Source organism: Puntigrus tetrazona, chromosome 11, assembly GCF_018831695.1.
Source record: "Puntigrus tetrazona isolate hp1 chromosome 11, ASM1883169v1, whole genome shotgun sequence".
Lineage (NCBI taxonomy): Eukaryota > Metazoa > Chordata > Actinopteri > Cypriniformes > Cyprinidae > Puntigrus > Puntigrus tetrazona.
This window is the reverse complement of record NC_056709.1, coordinates 19,356,612-19,382,407: the sequence shown is the minus strand read 5'-3', so window position 1 is coordinate 19,382,407 and position 25,796 is coordinate 19,356,612. Positions and strand designations below refer to the sequence as shown.

Sequence of the window (25,796 nt, the reverse complement as noted above, 5' to 3'; positions counted from 1 at the left end):
TTGCAATTTTGCCTTCTAAACTTTTCTAAAAATTCCAACTCATGAAGACTCGCCTCAATCTTATATCACACATTTTTTCCGTCTGCATATCTAGCGGCAAGAATCTCTCGGACCCCAATCAGCACTTCTTTCTCTCCCGCTGTCTCTGTGTCTGTTCCTCGCTTCCCGAGAGAGAGAGAGAGATGAGCCTTCCTATCAACGTTCTCGTCAACTCTCTCTTCTATAGTTTAGCTCACCCAGCCCTCAGTACTGCAGGAATAACAGTCTTTTAATTGAACGCTCCCGGCCGGCTTCTCTCTAGAGGCTTCCTAGGAATCGCTGAATTCTGTGCAATTGGTTTTACCCCACAACCCAGTGCCTCACACCTCCCAGCTGTCTTAAAAGTGCTATGACATTCTGGAGAAATTCTGCACTCTAAATGCAAATACAGTCAAGGGAGCCGTGTCGGAGGAAGTTCACTACTTTATTGAGCCATAAGCGTAGATGAGCAATAAAGGAAACACTCTTAAAAGAAGTGTTGGCAGTGGAATTTTGGATGAATCCTGTTCCCTTTAATCAGCGCATGATGAGAAACATTTCATTTTTAATGTAATGTGATATGTAATGTATTAATTTACATTGAAACATGTTTTCATGAGCAAGAAAAAAATAGACCGTAAAGCAGTTTTAGAGAGTGATAGTGTTTTTTTTTGTTGTTTTTTTTTGGAACCAAGTATCTTGATTAAAAAAATACAGGAATATTTTAAAATATTATTACGGTTTTAAAAAAAAATTCTATTTGAATATAATTAAAACCAGAATTTTAATATTAGCGCATATGCATATCTGGAAAACCTCAGTTAGTGCCACTAACACTAGCTATGATGAAAATAAATTGAAAAGATTTCTGTTTACCAGAAAAAGACAATAGACTGGAATATTGGCTGTGCTTTGGACTCAAACATTATTCATGTTATGAACTTATGATTTTTTTTCCAAGCATTTCACTGCTGAGTAAGCTCTGATCACTCATAACGTTTTTTCATTTGGTTTCGCTTTGTATTTACATTAAGGCTATAATGTAACTAAAAATATACGCTCTTGTTTTTGGGGGGAATTAGTAGCGGAGGTGCAAGGGCAGTCCTCGGAGATATCAACAATCCTTTGACATGTGACTGATGTTGAGTGCAAATAATCCAATCCCCTCACACACACCCCAAAGTGATGCTTCTTTGACAGATTTGTGCAGAACCAAAGCCAATCTCCTGCCAAGCTCACAGACAAACGTGTGATCTTTTTCATTTAACAAGTGCATCTCACCATTACGGCTCATAAATCCATGTCCTCCCATCCTGGTGCCTCTCCCCTGTTGTCCAATAGATTTATAGAGGCCTTCATGGAAAATCAATAGTTTACTCCCATTTTTTGGGCTCTTTTGTGTTGTCTTTGGAGTGTGTATCTGAGCAGATGGAGGAAGGCAGCTATGCCTGCTCCGACCGCACTCCTGAAGATCTATTTCACCGCGGGAATGTAATGCTGCTTACAGGGGAAGTGTTATGTGTGTCTGTGAGAGGCGGGGGCAAGAGAGAGGAAGGAAAGCTTAGACCTAACACTCAGAATAGAAAGAGTAGGTTGAATAAATCCATCAAATGCTCCATATTGAACTGGTATGAATTAGGGAAACCAGCAGCTCAGACCCCACTATAAAAGTTCCCCCCGATGAACTTGGACGTCAGCTGGAGAGACCATATGCTTCATATCTCCCACTCCTTCGGTTTAACACTGACACATGACAGGAAAATGCAATGGGACATTTATCTAATAAATAAAGTATTTGGATGTTTGTTTGGGGGTATATTTAGGCCTTTCCACTCGAGAAACCTACTGGTCTGAGGTTGCTTCCAACGATATTATATTTGTGAATCCCTGAAACAAGAGCGCATATGTCTGTGTGTTTTTCTTGTGAGATTGTTTACTAATTATGTGTTTTTGTGATTAAGCTAAGAAAAGATTAACAAAAGTTTTTTTCTTTCTTTCTTTCTTCAGTCTCCACTGACAAATAGATTAACTTTCTAATACTAATGCACTTTAATATGTGAAAATTATCATAAACTTTTACACAAAATGTGCTTATTTCAAGGCCATCACGCACATGCCAAAAATAAACCAATATCATTTTATACCAATATAATGTGTTCATTTTATGCCTTAATTCAATAAAGTGTTTTTAATGACATCTTTTACACTTTAATACAACAATGGTTTAATTTAGTTATTTGGTCTTCAGTCAAGTGAATGGATCTTCAACATTAGCGGGGTTAATAAATGTTAGTATTTTAAAGAAATATATGCATAAATTAGCTGTTTTGCATCATTATAAATAAAAAATGACAACAACAATTTGAAAAATGTAAATAACAGTTAGATTACAAGAATTAGAATAACCTCTTACAGAGTCCATTGTTTGTTCTGAACAGTTGAAATGAGCACTGTTCTGAAGAAAAATCCTCAGTGTCCTGCAGATTCTTTAGTTATCCAGAAGTTTTTGCATATTTGAATCCTTTCCAGCAGTGGCTGATTTTGAGATCCATCTTTTCACACTGAGGACAACTGAGGGACCCAAACACAACTACAGTTTAAAATAACAATAGTTGTTTCAACTTGAAATAATTAAGTAATGTTGATGTAGGTGTAAATGTAAGTGACAGTATTTTAATATCTTATTTTAGTGTCTATTAAAAAAAGGTTCAAACCACTATATTAAGAAAAGAGGGTTGCCAATCTTTTGAAAGTGGTTATTTAATTAATATTAGCTTTTTGTCTTGTGGTACTAAATGTAATCATGTTATGTAAAATGTCTTACTCAGGACAGTACTACAAAAATAAAAATGACATGCGTTTTGTATGATCCCCCTAATAGATTCTTTACAGATTGTGCAAGACAATTCAAATCTTTCACATCCCACTGTATGTTTCATTTAATCTATAGATTATTTTGTTCGTTAATACACACAGATATATATGTTTTTGACTGCAGCCAGTGGGGACAATGCAATAGAAAGGCATCTTGTCTTGGCATTATTTCATTTGTCATTAACATTTGTCTTTTTTGATGCATCTTGTGTCAAGCTTGGCAAAATTCCTCAGACATTTTGAGAGAGGTGAGGCGACCATCCCCAGACAGGCAGTTCATCTTGCTCTAAATCTGGATGTTCTTGTGCATTCTCACATATTACTCAGTCCACTGCCTCCAAATAAAACCCATCAGAGCTCCATCATGAATGACTTCCTAAAGGCGATCTCCTGTGGGACTTCTCCCCACAGCCTGCTCATCCATCTCAGCTTTCAAAGGGTTAAAATGAACTCCAGTCTTTCGATCCTGGGTGAAACATGAAGGGAGCCGTGTGACTTGACAATCACTGTTTGTGAAGATTGACAGATTGACTGTTTGTGAACTCTCTCTATTTCACTCTTTCACCCTTAACTTCCCTTCTGTCTTTTACGCCCATGCACAAACTTCATCTCCTTTCAGTCTCGTGTTTCTTTTCTCTTCCATCGTTTCCATCACTCCTCATCCAAGCTAATTGACATCTGTCCAAAAACAGCCATAAAAGCTTCGTACAGACCTTCAAAAACAGGAAAACCCACAAAAAGTCAATACAGGGAATATGGAAGGAGTGACTGAGTCAAAGCCCTCAGTGAATGCTAGACATCTTTTTGGCCGGCTGTCAAGTTATCAGCCCTCAGCGATTGAAGTTTGGACTTGAATTCGCAAGCACTTCATTTTCATGTCATGCTGCGCCTTCAATCCCGAACTTCCTCTTACAAGATCCAGCATCTACCAGAACAGCAAACCACCATTTCCATTTCACACAGAGTTTACTCGACCTCTTTATTGCACAGTTTCTAAGAGGAAGTCTTACCGAAATCTCAAGTAATGGTTTCCAGTTTCAGTTCAGCTGCACAATTTGTGACATTCATTGTAATTGATTGACACTGAACTGAAATTCAAAACTTGCGCATTCTGTACACTTCAGTTTTGTTAAACGGCTCAAACAGAAGTTTAACATTTAGACAAGTGCAGAAGCTCAATGCCTGTAACTGAAAGTAGCGATGCTAGTGACTTAAAGGGATAGTTCTCTTATAATTTCGTGGGTAAAACTTTTTCTGTAAAGTCATAAAACGGGTCAAAATGGCCCTTCATTTATTTCACTAATATGACATTTTTACAACTGAAACAGAATACATAAGCAGAAAAAGAGGTTTTGGCCATTCTGCGCCATTTGAAACCTCTTTGCACAGCCCCATTTTTGACGTGCACAATTGCCTGGATGGTTAACCCTGCCCATTGTGCAGTGTTCCAGTATAATGTGATGGTTAGGTCAGGATTGTATTGAACTGGATGTGTTTGAGTTAGCTGGTGCTGACCTCCATTACTGAAAGGGCAGAAAACATTTCATCGGTCTAATAGTGACAGCTTCAGGGCTCACAGCCCAAAACGGATTATCAGTTGTAACAGAGAACAGGAAACTACTGTTAATCATGATCTACACCATTATTATTTAATACTAATGTATGTTTTTTCCTTTTTACAGAGCAAAGAAGTGGGCCTCCAGCTGCAGGAGGATTTGATGAAGGTCCTCAATGAGTTGTATACGGTAAGCTACCAACACAGTATAGTCAAGTATAACAACTTCATTTTCAGCACTAGATCTAAGGCCTTTATCTTTATTCAGTTTCATTACGTTCGACACTTTCAATTTTCAAACAGAGCGCATGAATCTTCAGTTTCTTTTTCTTAATATCTTTGGTTCCTCTGCGCCAGCCTTGTGCAGTGATGAGGCATCGAGTCTCTGCTTCACTCGAGTGGTTATTTTGGTCTCTTGTGGTTGTAGTGCAATCAGTATTTTTGAGGCCTAGGGTTGTCTATAGTTAGTTTTTCTTCTTGTTGAAAATATTTCGGGAGCTTTTAGTCACTGTGTGGCCCCCCTGTGTGTGGTTGTGTTACAGGGTATGCACGAATTATAGTTTTCAAATGGCCTAGAAGAAACCGTTTAATGTTTATGTGCCTTGAAATAGGTTTCTGTGTAAGTGAACAAAACAATGTCTTACCAGGCAGTTCTTGTAATTCCTTAGTAAGACAGGGAGGGGGTGTGAACAAGTATTGAATGATGTTAATTATAGTCGTCAGTCAGCAATGAATCTAACCTGCTGGCATTCAGAGTGACTGCTTGTAGCCTACCTGAGACACTAAAGTAGATCTATTGCTTTTTTAGAGGAACATTGGAGTATAACTTTCCAAATGTTGATGTTTCTCTCAGGACGGTAATGTCCTGAAGAGAAGTGCAGAATTAAGTCTCACTCATTAAATGCTAGAAGATTTTCTGATTTTACAGCTGTGCTGTGTTTTATAGCATTAATGACTCTTTATATTCTGTCCTAATTATTTGCACCAAAATAAGCTATTTTTTCATGTAAAATACTTAGTTAACAGTAAATGGAAATGAATGTTGATTGCTAACCTAAGAAAGACAAGCTAATTATATATTATATTGTTAAAATCCTGTAGACCAAATGTAAAATAATCTGATCTAATGATTGCTTTTAAAAAAAAATTGGTAAATGGGTTGAATGGTTGAGCTAGATGAATACAGACAGTAATGTGTTTAATGCAAGTTCATTTCGATACTATGTTTATTTCAATTGATGATTTACTAAACGTCTACTTGTGTCACTATAACAACATGAAATTTGTGTCTTTTATGCTTCATTAAAAGTAGTGGAGAAGTGGGATTCCAACATGTACCCTATTTTTGGAAAGTGGCTTATTGGGAACATTAGTGTTTACATTTTAGCACGAAAAAGCCTTTAATGGCATTTAACCTCTGTTTTCACCCTCAGTGGCAGTATGATTACTGTTTTATAGACATAGCGTTGCAGTATCCTTACCACCACAGAGACCCATGTTCTCTGGCAGTGCCGAAATTAGCAGTGGTGCACGGAAAATTCAGGGATGATTCAGTGGATTGTAAGTCATGTTATTATCCTGCTGTGTAGGGGAGTGCTGTTTTATAATACACAGCAAAGTGTTGTACGAGGCTACCTACATAATCCTAATAATTGAAGATCTTATTTTTACTTGGAGAAGAAATTCAATTAGTAATGCCCTTTGTGTTTGGCCACATATTTTTGTGTTCCTCATTTTTGTGGGGATAGTTTGGGGTTTTCAGGGTGGGGTGTTCTGGGCTCAAATGTGGTAGGAGGGAGGACCCGTGATATTGGCTTTCTTTGAATGGCGACTAGATTCCCCCCCCGTTCACATCCACACATGTTCTCCTGGGAAGTGACTGCAACCCATTTCAATACCCCATAAAAAGTAAGCAGATCTTTTAATTAAAGAGTTAAGGATGATGAAAATAAACCTGGCACCATTTTTAGTGACATCTGTGCTTTATATGAAGAAAGGAAAGAATGAATGGAAAAGCTGAAGATGATTATCTCAGCCTTTTGGATCATAGAGGAACCCCATAGGGCCGAAAATGGTGAAAAACGTCATGAACAGAATTTTCTTTTCACAGTCTAGCATTCTTTTTTATGAGCTCAACGGTGGCTTGTTCAGTAGTTCACCCAAAAATGAATATTGTCAACGTTTACTCACCCTTGTGTCGATCCAAACCTTTCTTCTGTGATATATGTTTGTTGAACTTTGTCTTTAAGAACTGGAAAAGAGCCTGACGCTTCTTTGCACTTTAAAAGAGCAAGAAAAGGCCATTGAGAGCCGCCCACATTTATGCTTGCCAGATTCCTCCTGTAAGTGTTTCCTATTAATGATGACATTGCAAAGAGCTTATTAAATTTATTATGCCCATCATGAAGGCTGACACCCTCATGAAAGCCAGTGTAAATGGAGGGAAATGGAGTCCATTAACTTTCTCTCTCTCACAGACAACAAGCGATGGCTTGGTATCATTTCTCTGGTCTTGGCAGTGTGTTTGATTGCAAGAACAAGAATGGCGTCACTCTGTGACATTCCTCTCAAAGGAGTAAAAGTTAGGAATGAGATCCTCCCTTCAATCCCATTCCCAAATTTAGCATCTGCTTAACTATCAAGCTTGGTGGTGTCTTCCATTCGTTGGCAATAGTCACAGATGACACAGATCTTTCATCATAGTCTCTCATTGGACTTAGACATAAACTGTTCTTTATAGGGGTCATAAAGTTTTAGATATTCCTTGAGATTTTTATTGTTTGTAATTTTATTTCATGTACTAGTAATAAATAATCATTTCTTATTTTTTAGAATTTGTATACCACATTATATATAACTTTCCCTCATTTTACTCTTCTTACTTTTTTTGGTATCTAAGAATGGAACACAGAATAGGTTTCTGTGGAATGAGGTGTTTTTGCATCTACATTAACATGGTTGGCCGTTATAGAATGAGGTTTTGTTTTCTGCAAGTGTTCAGGATGTTTTCATCAAAAGTTTTTTTTTATTTCAAAAGAAAGAAAATTTAATTTTTACAGTGTATGATAGATTATGCTATTTACAGTATATGACTGCAGTCCACCAAGTAATAATTCTGCGCTGTGCATTTTTTCTTCCTCTGTAATTTGAACTGATCCGGTACAAGGCATAAGCAATAAGGGCTAATAAATTGGGCTAGATTATGTAATTTTCTTCAGCAGAACAGCTGAAGTTTTGGTCCTTGTGATGGAAAGTCATTGTTCCGCTGCCTCTCTGCCTATACAAACATATTGAGCTGAAGAGGTTCTGCCTGCCTGAGAACAAGTATGAAGTATTCGTGTGAATGATTTTGGGCCTGTTTTTTGAGTTGGTTATAAAATGCAAGGATCCTTATTTTAAAAAAAAACACCATGACACAAACCTGAGTAATTATTCTCAGTTGTTTGTACTGCCATTCTTTAAAGAAGCTTAATTAAAAAAGATAATTACAACTTTTTATCTTATAATTCATGCATTTGTCTTGCAATTCCTCAGAATTCAGACCTTTCTCTGATTTAAAAAATATATATATATATATATGTTGTGATATTAACTAGCACATTTATCCTCCTTTTCATTAATGCACAGGTGATGAAGACCTATCACATGTACAACATGGACAGCATCAATGCTGAAAGCAAGCTGAAGGAGGCAGAGAAGCAGGAGGAGAAACAGATGAGCCGAAGCGTCCGGCACGAGGACAGGCAGACCCCGCGCTCACCCGACTCTCTCACAAACATCAAGATCGAGGAGAAACATGTGCGCCGTAGTTCTGTCAAGAAGATCGAGAAGATGAAGGAGAAGGTGAGCAGAGAGATCAGTGGGATCAGATGAGTAGAGATGGAGTGAGAAAAGAGTTAATGGAAAGAGAAATCAAGAAAGTTTCTTGACAGCTTAAACAGAGAATGTGGAGGAAAGGTGAACGTGGGCTGGAGAAGAATGAACAGATGGAAAGAGATTTCAGGGAAACGGGAAAGGTGATAGAGTGGGAGTTGAGAGAGAACGATGGAGAGCATAGGAATCAGTGAGCTGGTGAGATACAGAGGATGCCGTCACTGCCAGATGGTGTTGAGGGTCCTAAACCTGATCCTCGACGGCTTTAATGACCTGTTGACAGTGGTTTCATTTATAACATGCATCGGAGACGAAATCCTCTCAAGTCATGTCTAAATAATACTATGCTTATCACACAGTGCTCTGAAATTCTTGATTTTTCTAATTGGTCATGCCATTCTACATTAGTAAAAAATATAAATAAATTAAAACAGGTGACAAAATTAAATAAAATGACCAGCAATCTTGTTTCCATATTCGTTATAAATGAATAAAAATAAAATACTGTAGCTGACGAACAGTACATTAAAAAAATCCAAAAAAAATTTACATTTTTTTTTAAAAATACACCATCATGTACTGTTAAAAAAAAACACATTTTATATACATGTGTAGAAAAGTAATATGGAAAGAGTGAGAGAAGTCAGAACTGGAGACCAAACTCTTAGGGTGAAACAAGGTTTGATTGAACACTCTGAGATTCTGGGCTGCAAAATTCCTGAAATTTCCAATTCGATGTGGTAATCCTAAGCACTAAACGGCAGCTGAATGGCTCCACTATGACTGTATATACTGTGTTGTAGAATGTCATTTGATGATGTAATGAGATGTCATGGGGGCAGGGGGCAGGCATTAGCATGTCTGGGCCAGATATTGGTGTCAATCCATGTCTTTGTTCTTCTGGAGTCCTCTGGTTACCGTCTCTGTCTAGTACCACCAGCTTACGAAATGATTGATGGGATCATAGCTGGGTTGTTCCAGTGCCACCTCTGTTTCCACAAGGCCAACAGCATCTCCTCTATGTCTGTCCCAGTAGAGATTGCCTGTGGTCACCTCAGCCACATTTACAAATGGAAATGTAGTATAGTTTGCAGTTGCAGCTCTAACATGAGCCGGTTAAGGGAGGGTTAGTAGAAGTTAAACAATATGCCATCCATCATGAGCTTGTGTTTAACGTAAGCTTTAAAGGTTTTGTACACTCAGAAATAAGCCAGAACCAATTTTTATTTTTACACAAAAAGTTTCCTTTTCAACCATTGTCTAATCCTCCTAATTTTGCTTTTTTTCTTAGCGGCAAGCAAAATACACTGAGAACAAGCTGAAAGCCATCAAGGCCAGGAATGAGTACCTTCTGGCTCTGGAGGCCACCAACAGCTGCGTCTTCAAATACTACATCCATGATCTGTCTGACCTCATAGATGTAAGTCCACCTTTATGTAATCACTCGTGTGTTTCTAGTGTATTGTTATAGAGAAATGTTTACAACACTGTTTTTGTAGAGCAGTCACAAATATTTCTCCTTCATTTATACATAATTTGAAAGTTGAATAAGTTGAACAAATTAAGTTCTCAGTAATGAATATTACTAAATTCAAAAAGTTTTGTTAAATTTATGGTAGGAAATTTTAAAAAGGTCTTCATGTAACACGATCTTTAATTTTTTTTTACATTTTAATTTTGATGAACATTTTGATCAAGTTCTTTTTAACACGTCTGACAAAACTTTTCTTCTATAATCAAATCACTGAAAAAAAAAGTTTAAGCTGTATAAGATAATCCTTAATTCAAATCCAACACTGAGAATATGCCCATTATCCTTCTTGTTGTGAACACTAGCAAACTTTTTCCGTATAAGTGTATTTCTTTTTATATATATTTCCAGTATACTGTGTAGCCCTAAAAGGGTGTTTAAGTGTAATGCCCTAAATATGCCCATGTACAGTGTCCCACAATGTAGTAATACCTTCTGACAATGTGCTGCCTCGTCAGCCTTCTTTCTTCAAGTGTGACCCTGAAGGTAAACTTGCAGCAGCCCCTCATTTGAGCTCCGCAAGAGGGCCCACTTGTCCCGCTAAATCAACATCAGACTCCTTATAAGGCACCCACAAAGTGCTGTATACTTCGGCACACAGGGGTCCAAGCAACATGGCATCCTCATTCTGAGTGAGGAGCTGAGAACGATGGATTAGGTTCAAGTAGTCTTCATTTGAAGCAACCAGAGCATAGAAGAGAAGTTTTAACCATGCATCGCTTAAAAGACAAAAATGGGGTCTACAGATGGCAGACAATTTTTTAATATTATTTTATCACTAAGTGTTTTATTGTTAGTACTAACAGTTAGTACTAAAGTTCCTTTGATGAAATTCACTTACAGTTTCACAGATGAGATTTTATTGCCTTTCCCAATGCACAGCTTTTACATTGACAGTAAAATACCAATCAAATGCCCTCCTTTTTCCCTTTCTCAGTGCTGTGACCTGGGCTACCATGCCAGCCTGAACCGTGCACTGCGTACCTACCTCTCGGCTGAGTTTAACGTGGAGACTTCCAAGCACGGTGGTTTAGAGACCATTGAGAATGCTGCAGAGAACCTGGAGGCCAACGCAGACAAACAAAGGCTCATGGAGACCTACAACAACGTCTTCTGCCCTCCGATGCGCTTCGACTTCCAGTCTCATATGGGTGATATGGTCAGTCAGTGTGATTATTATTGCTTATGGCATGACAGTGGTGAAATGAAGTAACGGAATATGCAGTGATGGTAATTATTTTCATGCCCCAAGCGATATGCCAACAGCAGACTCACAATGTGGGTAAACAATGACACACATTCTTAGGCAACTGAGTGCTTTTGCTCCAAAATATCAAACATTTTGATGATATCAAGAAATCAGCTTTGCTAAATACCAGTCAGTACTGTTACTGATGTGTCCTGCTGTTACGCGGGACTCTTGCAAGACTGTGTCTCATTGCATGTCCAAACAAACCCAGACACCTCAAGAGGAATGAAGCATTGCGCAATCAGATTGTTGCGTAGTGACAGACATGCCTGCTGAGAGACCACACTTGCTTCGGCCCTGTATTATTATAGGTTATCATTTAGGCTGGCAGTTATTATGTTTTAGTTTATTCTCTATTAATCTGGCCAATTGACTGTTAACCTTATATGTGCTGAAATGTATATATTGAATCATGGAGAAATGGTCAGTATTATCTGACAGATCGTACAGAACTGTCTTAACATCACAACTGGTATTTTATTTTATTATACAAGAGGTGTTCTTTCTCTTATACTTGTATTATGCACTAGTATGGTTAATGCCACAGTATCTACAAAAAGCCAGTTAATTGTTTTTTTTTGTTTGTTTCTTTTATTGTTTATTAGTAAGATTTTTAGTTTTTTGTCAGTCCGCTGACACTATTGTCACCAAACCATACATAATGTTTTTTTTTTTTTACAAACAGGTTTTCTAAGCCCCATCATTGGTCAGTCAAACTTACAGAGAACCGGCGTGAATATTAAACTGGGATAGAAGGAAGTATTTTAGCATAGACAAAAATAGACACTACAGCTTTTTTTTTATTTTGAAACTATTCAACAATGTTTCTGCTGTGCTGAACTTTATACTGATGCTTTTGCAATTAGCCAACTTGCATCAGGGGTCCTGGATGTTTGTATGCGTTTGATGAACAGAGCAGCTGGTTTTCCCCAGTGCACGTGTGCCCTTGTCGTGTGTTCAGCCCTCAGGGAGAGGGTGGACCACAGTGAGCCAGATGTTCCCCAGCTGTTATGGGCAAAAGAGAGAGAGAGTGCGAAAGAGAGTGAACGAGAGGCAGAACGAGGCTTTTCGGGTCACTCCATTCTTCAGAGCATATGGGCACATCAGCTTTATTAGTGCCGGAGATGGGCTTGCTTTAGTTCTCTTTCATTATGTTGTCAAAGTTCTCAAGCACTTTCTTCTGTCTTCCTCCTTCAGGTGGGACATTTGTGTGCCCAGCAGCCCGTGCAGGGAGATCTGATCCAGAGATGCCAGCAGCTACAGTCCCGTCTGTCCACACTGAAAATAGAGAATGAAGAGGTGACGTGCACATGGTTCAGCAAATACAATGTGCACAACAAATGTGTGCATATTCATTCTTTATGTTTATATTACATCTTTCAAACATTGTGAGCTGTCATCTTTACACATACATTCCTACACATCATTTCATGGATTTCCATTCAGTTGAATTATTTAGATTTTGTACATTTGGCAGACAATTTTGTCTAAATCAAACCCATGACAAGTATTATAGCTAATTTGATCAAATGTTAAGCTACCAGTTAGAGTGCAGCTCTGTTTATCATTAGTATTAAACATTTATGTTAGAATCCATCAACAGAAAATGTGGAAAAAATGTTAAATGTTAAAATTGGTTGGAGTAGGGAGGTAGTGTTATTGTGTTAATGGGTTATTGTTAGCGTTTCAAAAAAGCGATAAACTTTCTCCATGTTCTGTTTTGATTTAATAATTTTTTTATGCAGACATTTGTGATATTAAAAACAACAACTTTGCAGATTGACAGTTTCTCTAACAATGGAAAAAACACATTTACTAATCAATGTTATTGCTTTTTTTCTTTTTCTTTTTTACATATTTAATCACCCTTTTCTTTAAAGTACATAAAATTTTAATTTGGCCTAAGCTTTTTTCCTGCTTTAAAATATTAATCTAGCAAAATGCAGTGAAGTTATTCTCATGAATAATATAAAATCAATTAGCCAGTGGTCTGAGAAACAAACTTAATTTAACATATTAAGAAAAATATCTTAATATCATATGCAATTTTGTTAAGGATGTTTGGATGCATTTAATGAGAAACGAGGGAAAAAATAACAACCTAGAAAATGATTTAATGCAGTGCAACACTCTGTAAAATGAAATAATCAAGTGATTACAGCAGTAGAAATTGCTGTTGCTTCATTTCACTCGTGTACTCTGTATGTTGTAATATTGCCAACATGTAGCAACTATAATGTTCATACTCTTTCTCCAGGTTAAGAAGACGATGGAGGCTACTCTACAGACCATTCAGGACATGGTTACCATTGAGGACTTTGATGTGACTGACTGCTTCCACCACAGTAACTCAATGGAGTCGGTCAAGTCCACTGTGTCTGAATCTTTCATGAGCAAACCCAGCCTGGCCAAGAGACGAGCCAACCAGCAGGAGACAGAACAGTTCTATTTCACGGTAAATGAGATGGAGAAGGAGAGAAATCAGTTTAATACAGGGTCACAAGGGTTGAAGAAAGGGTGTGGAGGATTGGACGGTGGGAAATCTGTAGTTGGGGGCATGAAAGGACAGACAGAGAAATGGGAAAGGAAGGGTGATGAAGGGCGAGATAAGAGATTGAGTGTTAGAGATAGAGCTTAATGTCCTTTCTACTCTGTCAGAGTCTTTTAAGAAGCCTTTGATTGAAAAGACTGCAGTTAGAGGAGACTGACTGCCATTCATTGATCTGTGCTTGTTTGTAGACAACTGAAACTGTGCTGTAATCGACAAATAAAATTACAGAGGAATTTTGTTCTCCAGACAGATTTACAAAATACCCAGAACACAGCAGCGTCTTTATAGCGATGGCCAGAGGAACTACTAATAGCACTTTGCAGCAACTTTATAAGGGAGACTTGTCACATGGATATAGTTGTTGTCGTTGTCAATTTAATGGTAGTTAATGGTATGCCAATTTAATGGTAGGTTCTTTTCGTTTTTTTTCCATTTTAACAGCATATGGTGTGACGGCTATTGTCAATGTGTGTTCGTCTATCTTTTTTCTGACAAATAATTGTTGAAATGTTTGATATCTTTTTGCAGCCAAGACTTTAAAGTATACTGTATGTCTAAACAGAAATTGATTTTCTAATATACACCTGCTTGTACAAACAAATTGGGTACTAGGGCTGCACAGTTGATCGCATTTCTAATCGCAATTACAATTATGTAATCATTGCCACAAGCAATGGTATAAACATCATTCAGTGTAAATTAATAATCGCAATTACAATTTCAAGGGAATGATAGACAATTATGAGTTTTGTCATAATCGTGCAACCCTACTGGGTACAAAAGGTAGATCAGAATAGAACGGTAAGAACGTGAATTCCAATTCGCTCCGGCCTAGCTTTACGCATTTGATCAACGGATGCAGAAGATTAGCAAGCAGAGGTTTGTCACTCGATGTTGCACAGGCTCTTTTATCCCATCCTCTTTTTTAGACCATATCCTGATGTATTCCTCTCCTATATATCCCTCTCTCCTCTTTCTCTTTAACTCACTATGTACGTTCAGCTTGTCTCTTTCTGCCTAAAGCACTAGTGCATGGCTCCGTGTGTTGGCTTTCCTTCCCGAGTCTGCATGACTGTAATGCTGGTATGGCTGTGATATACGATGGATGAAATTGTAAGCATCTGTCTACCCAGCTCCCTCCTTCCCTCCGCAGTTCAGGTTTCTCTCCATCCATCTCCTGACTCCTCTATCTGTCTCTCCGCTGTCAGGTTTCCATCAGGTCAGGGTTCTCGCCCCCAAAGAGCCATAAGCTATTAGAGCACATAGATCCAGTGCCTCCCTGTGCTCCTGTGGATATGAAATTAATGTTTACGCCAACAAGATGTATAGTGTCCACACTACACAGCAAATTGAAAGGGGTGGAGGAAGGATCCTTTGCCAGAATGCAGAGAAAAGGAAGGAAGATTGATTATACTGCTCACTTAATTGCTATTCAAATGAAATTTCTCAGCAGTGTCTGTTCAGAAGGGGTGAGATGAACTAACAGTTGTGCTGGAGTTGACTTTTTATATTCTCTATTTCAGAAACTGAAGGAGTTTCTGGAGGGCAGGAACCTCATCACCAAATTACAGGCTAAACATGACCTGATCCAAAAGACTCTAGGAGAAAGTGAGTAATCTTTCTCGAGTGCATGTGGGTTTATGAGCTGTAATTTGGGCATAGTTTAAATGGAAAAGCTAATGCCATCAATAAGACATTGTGGATGTAATGTTGCTTTTGTTCAGTAGTTAAATTATATTTTAGACAATAGTAAGTGAAAATACTTCAAAACCAAGCCAAAGAATGGACCTTTGAACTTTTCAGAGCAACACACATTTCCCTGAATCAGTGTTTTGAATGAGTTGGTTGAGAAAATGATTTGTGAGTTATTTATAAAGACATTTATTATACATGAAACCAAGCTAACCAGTAATTGGGTTCACAACTCACTCTGACTAAAAATACTTTGTCAACACCTAAATGAATCCATTTGAGCTTGATCTTGATTAAATTATTATATTATTTTATTTTATTTTTTTGGAAGGTCGATCAATATTCTGATCAATAGGAAACAAAATGCATGGAAGCCCTTTTCTGCCATTGAATAATAATAATAAAAACATGTAATTGCGACTTTTTATCTCACAGTTCTGGATACAGTTCTTGCAATTTTTACCATTTTCTCAGATTGTGAGAAATAAACTCGCAGTTGCAAGTTCAGTATTGTGTATATCCTTCAATTTAGAGACAAATCCAACTAGCTCAATTTTTCAAAATCTGATTTTAAAATATTGGATTTATTTGGATACATGAAAAATCGTGCATGTGACCAGTCACTTGTTTCGTCTTTTAATTTTTTTAAAACAAATAATTTGAAGCATTTAAATGACTCCCTTACTAAGTGAGTCTTTTTTTTTCTAAATTAATGTCATTTCAGTTAATTATTAAATGTCATTAACTGTGTGTTAAATGATACATCAAATAATTATTTCATTATTTATCTATAAAAAAACATACAGATGCAGATATTTTTATGTGTAGAGTTAGGGTTAATATGCATGTGTGGGATGTTGCAGTGTCGGGCTGCGAGGGTACTGGGTTGATTGTGTGTGTGTGTGTGTGTGTGTGTGTGTGTGTGTGTGTGTGTGTGTGTGTGTGTGTGTGTGTGTGTGTGTGTGAGCTTGAGGATGGTACTGATGTCATCAGTCTCATCAGAGCATGAAGCTTTAACAGCGCAGTGCCGCTCTGTACTGCTGTCCTTTGGACCTTTAGCATGATCTTATCCACTCACAAGCAGTCCTGGATGGTGTAGGTCATGCTAGAAAACAGAGAAAATGAGTCTGTGTAAGAAAGAGAACAATGTCCAGTAATGTCCAGTGAACAGGAAGTGAAGCTCAGAATCAGACTGATGGCACAGAGGATGACGAGATAATTACGTGTGATGGAGAGAGCAATGGTGTTGATTTCTTTCTAGTGAAATAAGCATGTTAGCTAAGATGAAATGTTCACTTTGACCCAAAGTCGAGATTTTAACTTTACTCAAGTCTTCAGTGTCACATGATCCTTCAGAAGTCATTCTAATATGCTCATCTTTATAATGTACTGTATTAAAAACAATTATAATTAAGATAACAATTATAGTAATTATTATTTACTATAATTACTATAACTATAATTTTCAGTCTCGCTCTTCATCTGATCATTATTGCTCTTTTTGTTTTTTACATAGTACTATATTACAATATCTAGCAATTAGTATTATTTAGTTTTATTATCTTTTATTTAATTGTTTACTATAATTATTATTACATTACTAGTAATTCTACATATTACATAACATTATGTAATTCTAATTGATGCTAAAATGGGTGATAGATAACAGCAAATGTCATCTTTAATGTAAAAATGATAGGAAAGGCTTGTTAAATTAAATATCCAGTATTAATCAGTACTGATAATAGATTCCAGTTCTGTAGTTTTCACTCTTTTTCAGAGCACCTCCATCATTTTTTTGTACTGGGATTTGGAGTGATTTCAATTTGACGTAACTTGCTGAGCGAAATACCTCAGTTATTCGCAAGCTGTCTTTCTCATTTTATCCAATGACAAAAACAGATTTTAACATCAAAATGACTTGAATCCAGCTTTCGGTGTGACATAGTGCTGAGTACAGTGTGTGCAACCCCAGCTGCTGTTCCTGAGTAAACTGGCAGAATGTTCCAGCACAGATTGAGGGAAACAAAGTGGTTTATTGAAGTCTGTTGCACGTTTGGTCACGTCCCACAGGAAGGTCCTCGTAACAGACAAGAAGCGGGACGAGTGTTTTAATCCCAAAAGGAAACTGTGTCCAGCTGTGGCCTCTTCCTCACACATCCAGCCTCTGTCTAAATGTTTTTCTCTCTCTTTTTTTCCCCTCCTATCTCTCCATTCAGGTCAGAAGACCGACTACTGCCTTGCCAGGTGAGTGCTGTGGGAACGCCAACAAAACCAAAAACGACAAACATTTACACCCTCCTGAATTAATTTAGCACACATGCAGATGTCTCAGGGACATTTATAGATGAATATCTTGTCTAGACATATTCATCTTTTATTCACATCTGCTGATTTATTTATTGAGGCCAGCAGTAGGTGATTTACTCTACAGTTATAATGGAGTACGGAAATGGGAATGGACCTTAAACAAGGGTTCACGGAAGAGACCAAACAAGTGCTTTCATAACAAACACTACTGAAAGCCTGTCTGTGTGTGTTTAACAACAGTGTATTAAAATAGGACTTATCTCAGGAGGGAGATTTCTACTGGTCTAATGGCCACAGGCAGTTTGTAAATTGAATGTGGAGGGAAATTACAGCAGTTTATAGGAAAATGATCCATCGTAATGACAGATCTTTCTCTTTTTTTTCCCCATCTCTCTCTCTCTTGCTTGTGTCCATCAGCGGACGGAGGAACTCCACTGTTCGGAAACAGGTAATTTTCACCAGTTATTGGTAGAACTGACTCAGAATTGATTCTGGATCAATCCGCTAAAGATCATAATAAGTTACTCTTATTGAAATCAATATGCAGGACAAAGCATTAAGTGGTGTGCTGTGCTTGGCATGTGTGATATAATATAGTATGCTGACACTGTGCAAACAAGTAAAAGTAAGAAAACTTCAAAAAGGTTGTGAGCTGTTCGCTCTATATATTTGAAGGAAATGTGTTCCCTATGTGTTTATGTATGGGTTGTTTGTTTGTGTATTTCTTTTTGTGCATGTTTTTTCATATTAATGTAATCTGTTATTTATTTATTTCAAGCATTTGTTTGTTTTCATTTGTTTAGGCCCATGCAAAAGACACTGATACTTGGTTATTATTATTCATTTATTATTTTTCTTTCCTATGTGATTGTTTTTAGATTTTTAATCTTTCCCTGACCAACCCAGAAAAAAATGTATGATTAGAATGTTTAATTTTAATAATAATAAAATTGATGTAATACATTCTAAAATACATGAAATACATTAAAATAATAAATATAAAAATTATATCAATATTAATAAATATTATAAACTCTTTATAACGCTTATTCTTTTAATAAATAGTATTCATATTTATTCATTTTAATATTTAAAACCGATGAACAGTATACACAATACACAATTTTTCTTATGAAGGCTTTTATGTGGAATATTTTTTTCAGAATTTGTCAATGAGGTTGTAAAAATTAGCAGAAAAATGCTTTGAAAATCATTTTGAAATTGAAACAAGACTGTGAATCACACCTGAACACTCACACAACCCAACTTGCATGTGACGAGGGATGTGTTTTCGGATGATTACTGTCTGTAAACCTTTTTTTTTTTTTTTTGGCTGTAATTTGATACTCAGTGAACTCTCTTTAAGATATGTAATATAGCAGTAATAAAGCAGTGCCACCCTGCAATCATTGTGCATGTGGCAATGGGATAAATCTGTAAAATGGGCCAGTGAGATAAATTTAGTTTGCACGTCCTACAACATAAACTCTACAGGGGTTTACCACCCTACGGTATGGGCGAACAAAGAAAAGGACCCACCGCAGAACCTCTTTTAACCACCCCAATGTTCATGTCGCCCTCTAGTGAGGGATTACAATATAAGAACAGTTTTCTGTGTCTAGAAGGCAAATATAAGAAACAAAAGATTATTCGTGTAATATATTAACAAATTTGTGAGCTGGATTCAGTGAAGTTTAGGCTACATGTGGGCCACATTCTACTTTGCTTAGCCGTTTCCTGCTCACTCAAATAAACAAAAGGAATCTGTGGAGAGAAGCTGTCTCCTAGCAACCATTGCCCTATTCCCCCATGGCTAAAACTGTGCTGCTTTTTCATCCCTCTAAATTCTGTCTGATGCTTGCCTCCCTTTGCAAATATTATTATTATTTAAGTACTCTGCAGAGAAACAGAGACCCTTGTTCAGAAAGGTTTCCTGTGCTGTAAAATGTCCAGAGAACCCCCCTGAACCATCTGAACAGACCTGCATTTTCTTCTTCATATTTTGTTTTCTATTTTATATGTCCTTCTTTTAGGAGTCCAGCCAAATAATTCCCCTGATGGTAGAGAGTTGTATTCGCTTCATCAGTCGACACGGTGAGCTCTCTCTCTCTCTCTCTCTCTCTCTCTCTCTCTCTCTCTCTCTCTCTCTCTCTCTCTCTCTCTCTCTCTTTCTCTCTCTCTCTCTCTCTCTCTCTCTCTCTCTCTCTCTCTCTCTCTCTCTCTCTCTCTCTCTCTCTCTCTCTCTCTCTCTCTCTCTCTCTCTCTCTCTCTCTCTCTCTCTCTCTCTCTCTCTCTCTCTCTCTCTCTCTCTCTCTCTCTCTCCCTCTCTCTCTCTCTCTCTCTCTCTCTCTCTCTCTCTCTCTCTCTCTCTCTCTCTCTCTCTCTCTCTCTCTCTCTCTCTCTCTCTCTCTCTCTCTCTCTCCCTCTCTCTCTCTCTCTCTCTCTCTCTCTCTCTCTCTCTCTCTCTCTCTCTCTCTCTCTCTCTCTCTCTCTCTCTCTCTCTCTCTCTCTCTCTCTCTCTCTCTCTTTCTCTCTCTCTCTCTCTCTCTCTCTCTCTCTCTCTCTCTCTCTCTCTCTCTCTCTCTCTCTCTCTCTCTCTCTCTCTCTCTCTCTCTCTCTCTCTCTCTCTCTCTCTCTCTCTCTCTCTCTCTCTCTCTCTCTCTCTCTCTCTCTCTCCCTCTCCCCCCCACCCTCTCTCTCTTTCTCTCTTTCTCTCCTCTCTCTCCTTTTCTTGCCAAAGGCACTATTGCTGTGCTGTTCTGTAGACTTTCCTGATGAAATGAACAAAGTGTTCTGTTCTGCTTCATTTATTTTTCTATCATACAGTATATGCCACTACTATTCCTTTAGCACTATCAAGTTTTTTTATGTATTTATTTTTTTATTATTATTTTTTTAGAATCTGAGGATTCAACTCAGTTTAGTTTAGTCCCAACCTTATTTATTATATATATTTTTTCATATATAAATTATTACTCATGTCGTGGAAAATCTGGAAATATCAGGGAATTCATTGATCTCCAAAATTTATTGGAATTAATTAACGTTTTTGTGTGGATATGCATTTTTATTTTCTATTTGTGCCCTGTCTAGAAATGACTTCTGATTTTTAAAAATCGTTCTGAATAATCTTTATTTAGAAATCATGAGAGATTTGAATCATAAATACTCATTGGTCAAATTCATATATTGAAATTTTATTTATTTTAATTCATCATATAACCAATTTCTTTTGAATGATTTATTAAATTTATAAAATAATAAGTGTAATAAAAACAATGTTTCTTATCATAAAAAAATTAAAACCTTTAACATCCAGAAAAGGTAACTTTTTTTGCCATTATGCTGAAGATTCAGTAGTTACAGCTGAGTTAAGATAGTTAGGATTAGATCAGTATCTGCTATGGAGTAGAAACACTTCAAGTGCCAGAACAAACCAGTACAACACTTCCTGTCTATTCTTTGTCTATAACGTCATGTCTATGTCTGTACAGGTCTCCATCACGAGGGTATTTTCAGGGTGTCAGGCTCTCAAGTTGAAGTCAATGATATTAAGAACGCCTTTGAAAGAGGTGAGCCTCTCTGAACTGTATCATGCTGAGCCTTCTTTTATATATTTCGAATAAAGTCTGCATTCTTAAAGGGTTTTTACTTTCTTGTGTCTCAGGTGAGGACCCACTGGCTGGGGACCAAAACGATCACGATATGGACTCCATCGCTGGAGTGTTAAAGCTCTACTTCAGAGGCCTAGAGAACGCCCTCTTTCCTAAGGAAGTCTTCCATGACCTAATGTCCTGTGTCTGTGAGTGTCCGATTATTTTCTACACCCACAGTACACGTGCACACCGCAGACCTGATTAGACAATGGAGGAGCTTTTGTCCTGAATAAACCTGCTTCTTGTTTTGTCTTTCAGCCATGGAGAACCTCCAGGACAGAGCTGTCCACATCCGCAAAGTCCTGCTGTCTCTACCCAGCAACACCCTGGTTATCATGAGATACCTGTTTGCTTTCCTTAACCAGTAAGTTCCACCGATCAGAGCTGGTCTGGGATGAATTTTCGCACAAAGTCATTTAATTCTTTTGTTTGTCTGTGACAACCATTTACTCCACTTCATGTCCTTCCAACTCCATATCACTTTCTTATGTCCAGGGAACACAAAAGTAGATGTTTTGCAGAATGCCCCAGGTGCTCTTTTCTGTATAAAAAGGAAAGGTCAAAAAAGTCCTTTATTTAAATTAAATTTGCTCTATATGGCTTGTTTTTTGTTATATATTTCACATCGTCACATATGAGATTTCAGTGAATAAAAAGAAAGTTAGCGGTTTGGAGCAACATGAGGGTAAGTAAATGATGACAGAATTATTTGGGCAAAGGATTCCTTTAAACCAGCGCCAATTTACCGTGATTTATTACAGCTAACCTTCGCCTAGCTTACAAAGAGCTTATGTACAATCTAAACTTACCATTTTACAAGACCTTTTTACTACAAATTTAAATATTCTCTTTCCAAAAAGAGAAGATTGGCCTCAGCTGAGGGCTACAAGCACTCAAGCCTCTTGGAACGCGTCCCTTCGTATCTCCGCCTCTCGTTCTTCCACTTTTTTTCCACCCTGTGGTCCTTTTGAAAGACCCTCCAGACCACAACACGATCTTAGTTTCTACTCTAGCCCGCCGTTGTGAACGCAGGCGTGTCTGGTTTTCCTAAAGCATCTGAACCCTTTCCAGCCCTCGTATCACAGCCAGAAGGGGGAAGCGAATGCGTGTTGAAATATGGTGTCGCCATCAAGCCACCATTAGTGCTCCCATGCTGGACGTCTGTAGCCCTGGGTGAATGGCTTCTCTGTTTGCTCTACGGCAGATAGATCTTTCCTCTGCTGTAAAAGTCAATAGAGGTGCCAGAATAGGTCTCTGAAGATCTGCACCTCTCTCTAATGGGCTCTAGCCTGCCTTACAGCCAATCATGCGCATCGTTTTTAGGTATGCATGGCACTCGCAGATGCACATCAAAAAACTCCTTTAGATGGCAATGCAGTCAGAAATAAACAAAAATGGATAGGTCATTTGAAGCTCTTATGCAGTTGTAATTGTCTGGGCAGGACGCCGGTGCTCATAAATTTGGTATGGAGCTCCTACTGCTTTTATCCCAACCCCCCGTTAGCCCAAAACACATACTGTAAAGGACCCACCCAAGTTTTGAGTAATCAAATGAATACCATTCAGAGCAGCCTCACAGACACACATAAATAGGAGAAAGCTGGCTTGGGCTCATGATAAATGAGCTGTTGTGAGGAAGTGTAGATAGAGATTCAGTCTGGAACTCAATCTGTTTTTCACATTGGTGCAGGAGCTGGTCTCTCCATGAGAACGGTCATGTGATCAGGGATCATTTTAACATGTTTCTGGATAGCATGACTATTTTGTACACTTTTTTTGTTGTTGTTAATATATAAAAATAGAACTACCTGTTTATTTATAGTTTTTATTTTTAGGACTTAATTAAAAATGTACTAATTAAGAAATTATTAATGTTAATGTTTTGCAGTTAATGTTTTGGGGCAATATTCCCTATTTTAGATCATCCTGGTTTAGAAAAAAGATGGACAGAATGCCGGGCTGTCAAGATGGAAGTTTAATTTATCTTAACTAAAAACTTGGGAAAGTAAATAATTAATAATTAATTAAAATTAAGAGCTTTTGATTATTATTATACATTTATTTATTTTATTTCTCAGCATTTTATTTTTTATTTGTTTACATGTTATGCAACTGTTAACAATATCAGAGAACAGTGAACATGCACTTAACACTTAATTCTTTCTCACTTTTTACTAGTCTGTCCCAGTACAGTGATGACAACATGATGGACCCCTACAACCTGGCTATCTGCTTCGGCCCCACACTCATGTCTGTGCCCGAGGGCCACGATCAAGTCTCCTGCCAGGCACATGTGAACGAGCTCATCAAAACCATTATAATCCATCACGAGACCATTTTTCCAGGGCCCCGTGATCTTGAGGGGCCCATCTACGACCGTGGAGGAGCCGCTGAGGAATACTGGTGAGTCTAGAATGCATTTGGTTACAAAAAAGGAAGAAAGGATGAAAATGAATCACATAATCTTGGCAAAATTTATTGGCAGTGAATACTGGCTCCACGTTTTATTGAAGCAGCTGCTTCGCCCGAACCACAGAACCAGAAATGAGTTGATCAGATGAGTTTGATTTAATGCAGAATCAGTCAGACATGATGGACTGAGCATTATAAAGATAAAGAGATATTATAACGACCTACAAAACTCTACAGGGAGTCAATTACTTTTTAAAGTTCTTACGTATATTATGCTCACTTAAGCCGTCAGTTCAATGGTTGAAGGCACAGATACATTTCCGTGTATAAGCACATGACCTAGACTCCCAAAAGATGTCACAGTGAAAGTAACCAGAATGGTGGCAGGGAGCCAGACTCAAAAACCACCATCATGAGGTCAGTTTTGAAATTAAAAATGAGGTTGTCCTCCCCTGCTCAAGGCCAAGTGCTAATGAAATGCCCTCCTGCGGCTGTTTTGGATGTGATGGAGGAAATGACTTCAGATTGCTGTGTCATCGTGAAAATAAAGAAACGTGTCCAGGTCAGGTTTGTTTGTGAGATGCGGGCTCATTTCATGTGGTTTTTGTGCACGGGATTGTTTGGATTGCATGGGCGGTGTAATTAAGACTTTGAGCTGGTGAGATGATGCATTTTTAGCTCAGGGTTTAGTCGGTCTCTTTTCAGCTTCCTGAGGCTTTAGGTCACGTGAAGTCGAGGCACGTTAACAACATACTGTAGTTAACACGTTGCATTCTCAGTTACTGCCTCGATAGGAATTACTGTTCATTCTGTTCTTACCTTTCTGACCTATTGATTGAGCATTATCCAACCAGATCACTTCAGTCATCCTGTATTTGCTTTGAAGTCTTGCCTAAAAGTGGTAAGGCATACAATCTGTATTAATCCTTGGCTGTCTTTAAGTAAATGTGTTTTTGGGATTTTATTTTTGCTGTAAAGCACTTTGGACAACTCTGGGTTGGAAATAATGGTGCTATATAATTAAAATTACCATTTTCATTTTACATCTTTATAGCCTATATTTAAAGTTGATGCGTATCTGAAAATTTTATTAAGCAGTGCAATATAAATATAAATATACAATTAAAAAAAAAAAAAAAAATATATATATATATATATATATATATATATATATATATATATATATATATATATATATATATATATATATATATATATATATATATATATATATATATATATATATATATATATATATATATATATATATATATATATATATATATATATATATATATATATATATATATATATATATATATATATATATATATATATATATATATATATATGTATATATATATATATATATACTGTATATATATATATATATATGTATGTATATATATATATATATATATATATATATTTGTATATATATATATATATATATATATTTGTATATATATATATATATATACGGTATATATATATATATATATATACGGTATATATATACAGACGTGGACAAAATTGTTGGTACCCTTTGGTCAATGAAAGAAAAAGTCACAATGGTCACAGAAATAACTGTTATCTGACAAAAGTAATAATAAATAAAAATTCTATAAATGTTAACCAATGAAAGTCAGACATTGTTTTTCAACCATGCTTCAACAGAATTATTTAAAAAAATAAACTCACGAAACAGGCATGGACAAAAATGATGGTACCCCTAGAAAACACTGAAAATAATGTGACCAAAGGGACATGTTAATTCAAGGTGTGTCCACTAATTAGCATCACAGGTGTCTACAACCTTGTAATCAGCCATTGGGCCTATATATATGGCTCCAGGTAATCACTGTGTTGTTTGGTGATATGGTGTGTACCACACTCGACATGGACCAGAGGAAGCAAAGGAAAGAGTTGTCTCAAGAGATCAGAAAGAAAATTATAGACAAGCATGTTAAAGGTAAAGGCTATAAGACCATCTCCAAGCAACTAGATGTTCCTGTGACTACAGTTGCACATATTATTCAGAAGTTTAAGATCCATGGGACTGTAGCCAACCTCCT

General features: G+C 37.2%; 1 protein-coding gene across 4 annotated transcripts in view; it reads left to right on the top strand.

The window, feature by feature from the left end:
- Positions 1 to 25,796, top strand: part of srgap2 (SLIT-ROBO Rho GTPase activating protein 2) — an 82,812-nt gene that overhangs the window by 48,528 nt on the left and 8,488 nt on the right. For 3 of the 4 annotated variants that reach the window (XM_043252031.1, XM_043252029.1, XM_043252030.1), the window contains 14 exons: positions 4,575 to 4,637; positions 8,075 to 8,290; positions 9,612 to 9,740; positions 10,789 to 11,010; positions 12,298 to 12,399; positions 13,358 to 13,555; positions 15,175 to 15,259; positions 17,563 to 17,590; positions 18,071 to 18,101; positions 19,687 to 19,747; positions 21,148 to 21,225; positions 21,321 to 21,455; positions 21,568 to 21,673; positions 23,488 to 23,712. In XM_043252031.1, coding sequence (XP_043107966.1) covers positions 4,575 to 4,637; positions 8,075 to 8,290; positions 9,612 to 9,740; positions 10,789 to 11,010; positions 12,298 to 12,399; positions 13,358 to 13,555; positions 15,175 to 15,259; positions 17,563 to 17,590; positions 18,071 to 18,101; positions 19,687 to 19,747; positions 21,148 to 21,225; positions 21,321 to 21,455; positions 21,568 to 21,673; positions 23,488 to 23,712 — 1,679 coding nt within the window. Of the gene's footprint in view, positions 1 to 4,574; positions 4,638 to 8,074; positions 8,291 to 9,611; positions 9,741 to 10,788; positions 11,011 to 12,297; positions 12,400 to 13,357; positions 13,556 to 13,897; positions 15,077 to 15,174; positions 15,260 to 17,562; positions 17,591 to 18,070; positions 18,102 to 19,686; positions 19,748 to 21,147; positions 21,226 to 21,320; positions 21,456 to 21,567; positions 21,674 to 23,487; positions 23,713 to 25,796 lie in introns of those variants that run through there. The other variant, XM_043252032.1, reaches the window with a different exon arrangement.